Source organism: Pongo abelii, chromosome 12 (assembly GCF_028885655.2).
Source record: "Pongo abelii isolate AG06213 chromosome 12, NHGRI_mPonAbe1-v2.0_pri, whole genome shotgun sequence".
Classification (NCBI taxonomy): domain Eukaryota; kingdom Metazoa; phylum Chordata; class Mammalia; order Primates; family Hominidae; genus Pongo; species Pongo abelii.
The window spans coordinates 127,240,103-127,247,927 of NC_071997.2; the positions used below are offsets into that span (position 1 = coordinate 127,240,103).

At 49.4% G+C, this 7,825-nt stretch overlaps 1 protein-coding gene across 1 annotated transcript; it reads right to left on the minus strand.

Moving 5' to 3' along the window:
• Nucleotides 1–212: 212 nt before the first annotated feature.
• Nucleotides 213–3,079, minus strand: SOX11 (SRY-box transcription factor 11). The gene has a single exon (XM_054548426.2). It carries the CDS (start codon nt 2,738–2,740, stop codon nt 1,415–1,417), a length of 1,326 nt encoding a protein of 441 aa, XP_054404401.1. The 5' UTR covers nt 2,741–3,079; the 3' UTR covers nt 213–1,414.
• Between the last annotated feature and the right edge of the window lie 4,746 nt (nt 3,080–7,825).

Sequence of the window (7,825 nt, forward strand, 5' to 3'; positions counted from 1 at the left end):
GCCTTTTTTTTCTTTTTTGCTAAAAATCGAGAATCCAGTTTCAAACCTTCCATCTGGGGCCCCATCCACATCACAGCGTATGAGATACATAAAGTCCTACTATAGTACAGTACATATACAATCTTTAAACTAAGATAACAGCTCTGAGGTCTATATCACCATTTTCAATAAATCTTTACCTACAAATATTGAACAAATCTCTACTATAGCTGTACAAAAAAAAGTTTGCTTTTTTTTTTTTAAACCACAAGGCCTTTAGATGCAAGGATTATTTTAAAATTTTAATCCTTTTTAAACCAGGACATAACGTACCAACATACTTGCATGCTAAAAAACAGAGGAAAAAAAAGAAATCAAAAGGGAAGAAGTGCCTGAAAGTCTTACTGAAAAAACACAGCAAGAATGTTCCCTTTTCACTGTACAAAAATACGCCTGAAAATATATTAATTTTTAAAAAAGACTGAGGTCTGTTATGTATCAAAAATGTTTCAATACCTTTTGTACTGAGGTCTAGGCTGTCTGGTATTCAATCAAGGAGGTATAAGGGAACAAGTTACAAAAAAAAAGTTGGCAAGTAGAAATCACATTTGTAAAACCATAAACAATTTGATCTGAAAAGTAAACTCTGATCTTAAGTCAGTTCACAGTTTTTTTTTTTTTTTTTGTAAGCGTTTGTACAGTCTGCATTTTTTCAAGCTCCCTGCAGTTTTGTTAAGAATCGGATGCATAGAAGACATCAGTTTTCTCCCTCCAAAAAAAAAAAAAAAAAAAAAAATTAAATTAACAAAAGTTGCAATGGTCCCTTTTTTTGTTAAAAAAAAAAAAAAAAATCACCAGTTCTTTAAGTTCTCTTAAGAAAAAAAAAAAAAAATATCTCCACCAACTCCCTAGAGTAACAGTTGTGCTGCCAAAAGGGTCCTCTGCAGACGTCTTCCAGACTTCAAAGACCGACAAGCTTCAAACAGCGCCTTCCGGAGCGGGTCCTACCTCCCCTCCCCCGCCCCGCCCCCTCTGCCTTTGTTGCAATCACGAATTTCAGGAAAAAGAAATAGTAATTACAAAAACACATTTTTTGGGAAAAAAATCACAACTCCAGACTAGGTATGCAACTACCTTGAGACACGATAAAGGAAGGGAGGGGGGACAAAAAAAGGACAGGAAAAATGTTTAAAAACTACTCATTTCACTTTAACTCCACCAAAAGTTTCATCATGTTTTCCAATTTCTTTGCGTCACGACATCTTATCAATATCATCAGCATCTTCTTCTCTCCCCTCCACCCTACCACCGCCACCATCAACACCACCATCATCATTATCATCATCATCATCATCATCATCATCACCACTACAACTTCCTCCCAAGGAACCCAGCTCTGCACCCTCCGAGAGAAAGAGCGAGCAGCGGGCGCCTTTCAATATGTGAACACCAGGTCGGAGAAGTTCGCCTCCAGCCAGTCCCCCGCGATCATCTCGCTCAGCTCCGGCGTGCAGTAGTCGGGGAACTCGAAGTGGGAGCCCAGGCTGCCCTCGCTGAACGAATCCAAATCCTTATCCACCAGCGACAGGGACAGGTTCCCGGCCGCCGCGCCGCCCCCCAGCTGCTGCTCGCTGGCGCTGTGCGCGCTTTGGGAGAAATTCAAGCTCAGGTCGAACATCAGGTCGTCGGCGTCCTCGCCGCTGCTGCCGCTGCTGCTGCCGCTGCTGCTGGACGAGGAGGTGGACACCGAGCGCGAGGACGCGGGCGACAGCGCGGGCTGCGCGAGCGGCGGCGGGTGCTGCTTGGTGATGTTCTTGAAGCTGTAGTAGAGGCGGCTGCCGCCCCCGGCGCCCGAGGTCGCGCCGGCCCGCACCTCGTCGTAGAGGCTCGCGCCCTCGGGGGACTCCGCGGAGCTGCTCAGCGTAGGGCTGGCGGGCACTTTGGCGACGTTGTAGCGTCTCAGCAGCTGCGACGGCTGCTGCCCCGGCGGCTGCAGGAGCTGCTGGTGCGGTGGTTCCTCGTCCTCCTCGTCCGGCTCCTGTTTGATCTGCAGCTGCAGCTCGTCGTCGTCGTCGTCGTCGTCGTCGTCCTCATCCAGAAACACGCACTTGACCGTCTTGCCCGCGCCGCCGCCGCCCGAGCCGCTCACGCGCAGGCTGCCCAGCACGTAGTCGTCGCCCGCGCCCCCGTAGTCCCCGGCCTGGGCCGCCTTGCCCGCGCCCGCCTTGGCGCCGGCGGCTGCGGGGGCCTTGAGCTTGCCGCATTTCTTGCTGGAGCCCTTGGAGGTCTTGGCACCGCCCGCGCCGCCGCCCGCGCTCCCGCCGCCGCCGCCGGCCGCGTTCTTCTCTGGGCTCTGGCTGGCGCTGGGCTTGGCCGAGGGGTCCATTTTGGGCTTTTTCCGGGGCCGGTACTTGTAGTCGGGGTAGTCGGCCATGTGCTTGAGCCGCAGCCGCTCCGCCTCCCGGATGAACGGGATCTTCTCGCTGTCCTTCAGCATTTTCCAGCGCTTGCCCAGCCTCTTGGAGATCTCGGCGTTGTGCATGTCCGGAGACTGCTCCATGATCTTCCTGCGTTCGATCTTGGACCACACCATGAACGCGTTCATCGGCCGCTTGATGTGGCCCGACGCCGTCTTGCACCAGTCTGGGTCGCTCTCGTCCAGGGCCACCGGGCTGCAAGCCATGAATTCGCCCTCCTCCGTGTCCAGCGCCTCCCGGGGCAGGTTGCTCTCCGCTTCCAAGCTCTCCGCCTGCTGCACCATGATCCGCTGCGGGGCTGGACGCTCCAACCCGGGCCTCTGGGTCTCGTGCGGAGGTCCCCCTCCCCCTCCCACCCCTCCACCTTCCTGGGCAAGTTGCAAAGTCCTCGGCACCCCGCTTTCGTGGCTCCCCCCCTCCCCCCCGCCCCCCCTTCCAGGCTGCACACAGCGGCTGTGGTGGCTTCGGCGGCGACGGCCGCCGGCGCGCTGGGAGCTGCGATCGCGACAGGAGAGGCGGTGGCGACGGCGGTCGAGGCAGCCCGGGACCCCTCTCTCCGGCTCGTGGCTCCCACCGCAAGCGCCGGACCCCGAGCTCTCCCAGGCGCGCGCGCTCCTTCTGCAAAAAGTTGAGGTCTCTCTCTCAACTAGTTATCAGGGTGTCATATGGGTGACATCACTCCCCCGGCTAGCCAATGGCTGGGGGCCGGCTCCGCCCATCTCCCTTTATTAACTCGGAGGCCCCGCCCCTCCACCCCGCCCTCCGGGCTGCTTTGCAAAGATGGGGGTGGGGGGAGAGGAGGCATGTCTAGAAATATGTTATTTTTAAAAAATCCGCGTGTGTGCACAGATGCGCCTCTTCCCGGGATGCTCGGAAGCGGCGCGCGGCACCACGGGGAGCGGGCGGCCCGGGGCGAACCGGGCTGGTTCGGGCGCCGGCGCTAACCGAGGACCGTGTCCCGGGAGAGGCCCCGCGCGCCTTTGTGCCCAGTCCCCGGGAGGCCCGACGGCGACAGCGGACGGCGCGCGCTCACTCCCCGGGTGCGCACACTCGGGCACGCGCCCAGCCTGAGACGGCTGCATCCGCCCGGCTCGCGGTCCGCCGCGCCCGGCCTGCCTCGGGGTGGGCGCAGCTGCTCCCCGGCGAGCCCCCCGTGGGGCTCGGCCGCTCCCGGGTGTCCCGGCCCCGAGCCCGCCCGGTAGCCCCGCGGCGGCCCTGGCCGACGGAAGGTGGCGCTTGAAGACAACAACCTTCCCGGCACGTGGGCTCTGCTCTCCTTTTCCCTTTCTCCCTTTTTGTAAGTCAAAGAAATCAATTTAAAGCTCGAGAGGCGGTGAGCTCCCTCCCCCGTTTTGCATTTTTCTGTTTTGTCCTTTTTCTTCGTCTGTTTTCCCTCCTCGGTGGTGTTTGGGGACGCGGCTGTGCGGGTTGGGCTGCGCCGCGCCCCCGCGCGCCCCGCCCCGGGCGGGGGCCGGAGTAACGGTCTGCGGGGCCCTCGGGTTCAAGCTGGCCACTCCCAGGGCGGGCTCCGGAGCGGGGTCTGGGTCCCGCAGGCTCCAGCACGCCCGCGCCCCGCCCGGCGTCCCCGCGAGGGGCCCGGCGCCCTCTTTTCCTTCTCCCTCGGCTCCCCGCCCCTCCTCTCCCCGCCCCCTCCTCTCCCCGCCCCTCCGCCGCTCCTTTCTCCTTCCCAGGCCTCCTCTTCCTCTTTGTCCTTCCCCCATCCTCGGTCGTCAGCGCTTCTCCGGCAGCCTCGTCCTGAAATCGTGCGATTGTGAGCTAGAAGCCTTCTGGGTCACTCATAAACCAAAGAGAAAATAAGGTGCACTCGAGTTTCCCGTCTAAATATTTTCCCTGGAGATGGAAAGGTGCGCTGGGGGCCGGGGAGCCGCGACCTGGGGCGCGCTGGGCCCCACAGAGCAGCCGCGGACCCCGGCGATCGTGCCGTGTTCGTCTCCTTTGTGTTTCTTTATTGAGTCCCTACTACCTCTACCGATATTCTGGGGGCAGTTAAAGAAAATCACCGCTTCCTAGGTATTGTCTGTCGCCATCCTCGCCTTCTCCACACTCCCCAGCGCTGGGTATCTGGGAACTTTGAGCAGTTCCTAAGACACTGCCCGGATCCCTTCACCAGAGAAATCAGCCGTGTAGGACTGGGAAAATTATCCAAATCTGCTTCCTTTCAGGTGCCCTCCTGCAAAATAATACTACATTTCTTAAGTATTGGATCTTCTCTGAGAACTCTAATATCATAAAATAACACCATGTTTTTCACAGATCATGATTTGAAAAAATTACCGCCATTGCGATAACCCATTCCCGCCCCCGTCTCCCACTTCCCCGACTCATCCTAAAGAAAAACACTGCATTGAATACTTGGAATCTTCAGACCAGCTTAAATCTTGATAATGCTGGCAATTTATTCTTTTCAGGGCCATAGGAACCAAAAGAATTTACAGTCATTCATACTGGGTAACTTAAAGTCTGGAGATGTATAAAATCCAAGGCAGTGTGTGAAAACTCATCTTCACTCCCGCACGGCGAGCACTAGGTCTTGTTTTTCTCTTACAGCTCACACGTTTTTCAGCTATTGGGAACACCACGGCAGGGAGGGTGGGGTGGAGCACAAGGTGAATCTACACCCATCTCCCCACGACTGCAGGACAAATCCACACTCTAGAGAAAAGGATTGAAATATTTCAGCTCAGCTTTATTATTTGCTTGCAAAGTGTGAGGGCACCTACCATTTTGGCCTCGGAAAGAGAATGCATTTGAAAATCTTTGGCAAATTCCATATTGATTTGCTATCTTTACGCTATAGCAAAAATCATGCTTAGCTTTAAAATGAGAATGATCTGAATATAGTAGGAGTGAAAAATAATAGATTTTATTCTCATAGCGCTGCGATCTTTTTAGAGGAAATAAAAGTTAAAATCTGCTCTTTCGAACAAGAAATATAATTTCTGTTCAAGGCAACATGAGCCATTTGTCGGAGAAGATAAAGCAAAGATTGGGATTGCTAAAGCAGGCACTGAAGGCAGCACAGGCGGGTGCTACAGCTGAATCCCCCCTGTAATATAGGAGAGGCCAGGCAATTTTCACAAAAGATTAACTAGATTGCTATTTTGTAGCATGGACTCACCCCACACACTTAATGTTGTTAGAGGTAGTCCAGTGAGGAATGAAAAAAATGATAATCTGTATACTTTATTTTTGCTCCCTAAGGGAAAATTTGTAAATAAGCATAACATTTTTAAAAAATATGGGAACATGTTTGAGAGTACGCATGCTTCTTACAGGAATAATAGTTACTTCTGAAAACAGATGTTTGCGCCATTAACAGTAACCAACTATTTAGAGAAATTTTAGGCTACCAAATAGAAAATGTAGCCTTTAATAATGCACCTCTTGAAAACCTAATTTAGTAAAATGGAAATATGTCTACCATTTTTTAAACCACTGAATGTATATCATAATGAGGATCATTGGTTATCTTTTTAGAGCCAATATTCACTTCATTTTTGTGTGTGTCTGTCTATGTACTTATTTATAAGCAAGATATGTAGTTTGTTTATTAACCATAAACAGTGTTGGATACATAATGTTCAGAATCTTAAGAGTGACATCTGATTACAGTCACAAATGACTCTATTTTTATGGTAATTTTTACCTTTTCATAATTCCATCTTTACAAAGAAAACTTCACGTAAAAGGACTATTACATAAAGAGATAAGATATTTCACGATATCTCTCAAAATTATAACACAGTCAGAGTAAGAAGTGTCCCTTTTTCTTAGGAAAGAAGCATTTTTCTAAGCAAATAATATGCTAAAAATATCACTGGGTAAATATTTGACTTATCTGATTGATTGACCATCATTTTTAGAAGCATTGCAACCACATGCATTCGCCATCTCTGAAATGAAGTTATAAGGTAGGATCCTTTCCTTTTTTCTCCCTTTACCTATTCTCCTGAAATGGGTTCACTCCTCATTGTTAGCTGTATCTGTTTATCTCAGTTTCAGCCCTAAATCCTGAATTTGGATCTGGATATCTTCTGTCTACTGGACATTCCTTCTTATTCCTTCTTAAGTGTTCCTCAGACCTGGTAATGAGTATAGATTGAACAATCCTACCTTGAACACACACACACACACACACACACACACACACACACACACACACACACACAATGAAACAGTGGATGCTGTTATCCTGTTTGGTTCACCAGAACATGCTTCAATAGCTAAAATAATGTTGTTAATCTTTTCACTCATTTATTCTCTGAATTCACCACTACAGAGTGTGATCCATTAAAGCCAGAGCAGTTGGGCAGTACAGCACAGGGCAGCGGCTTTGAAATTTATTTTCATCATGACCTATTTTATAAAACACCATTTTACATCATGACCCAGTACTCATGCTATACACATATAAAGCAGAAACCAAAGCGTCACAAGTCAGTATCTCTCTTTTATGTGCAATTCACACTCTTTTTTATTCTATTCTATTCCATTCCATTTCTGTAAATGCTAGTTAAAACCCACTGAATTGCACTATTAATGAGGCGCCATTGAAGTTTGAAAAACACTGGCTTAGGTGTTCAGAGTTACGGCTCTGAAGCGTTCTGCCTTGGATTGAAAATTCTGGTTCCACTATCTTTTCTTTTTCCCCCGGTGGCTCTCATCATGTAGCACTTGACTTTTAGTTATCAATGCCCAGAGAATTCCACAAACGTACTGCCTCCAAAATTCATGTCTTTTGAAATTATTCATATGAGATATATATTCTATTTTTTTAAATAGACTTTATTTTCTGGAGCAGTTTGAGGTTCACAGCAAACATGAATGGAAAGTACAGAGCCTTCCACATAGTCTCTATCCCCACACATACACAACCACCCCCACTAAGTGGTACACGTGTTACGATCAGTGCATCCACAATGACACATCATAATCATCCAACATGCATAGTCCACATTAGGCTTCATTCTTGGTGTTGTACATTCTGTGGATTTGGATAAATGTATAATGGCAGGTATCCATCATTACAGTGTCATGCAGATTATTTTCATGGCCCTAATCATCTGGCCTCCACCCACCTATTCATCCTTCACCCCTCCAAGCCCTTGGCAACAACTGATTATTTTACTATGGCAATAGTTTTGCCTTTTCCAGAATGTCAAATATATGGAAACATACAGTATGTAGCTTTTTCAGACTGGCTTCCTTAACTTAACAATATGCATTTTATGTTCTTCCATGTCTTTTTATGGCTTCATAGCTCATTTCTTTTTGGCAATACATAACATTCCATTGTCTGAATATACCACAGTTTATCCATCCTCCTACAGAAGGACATCATGGCTGCT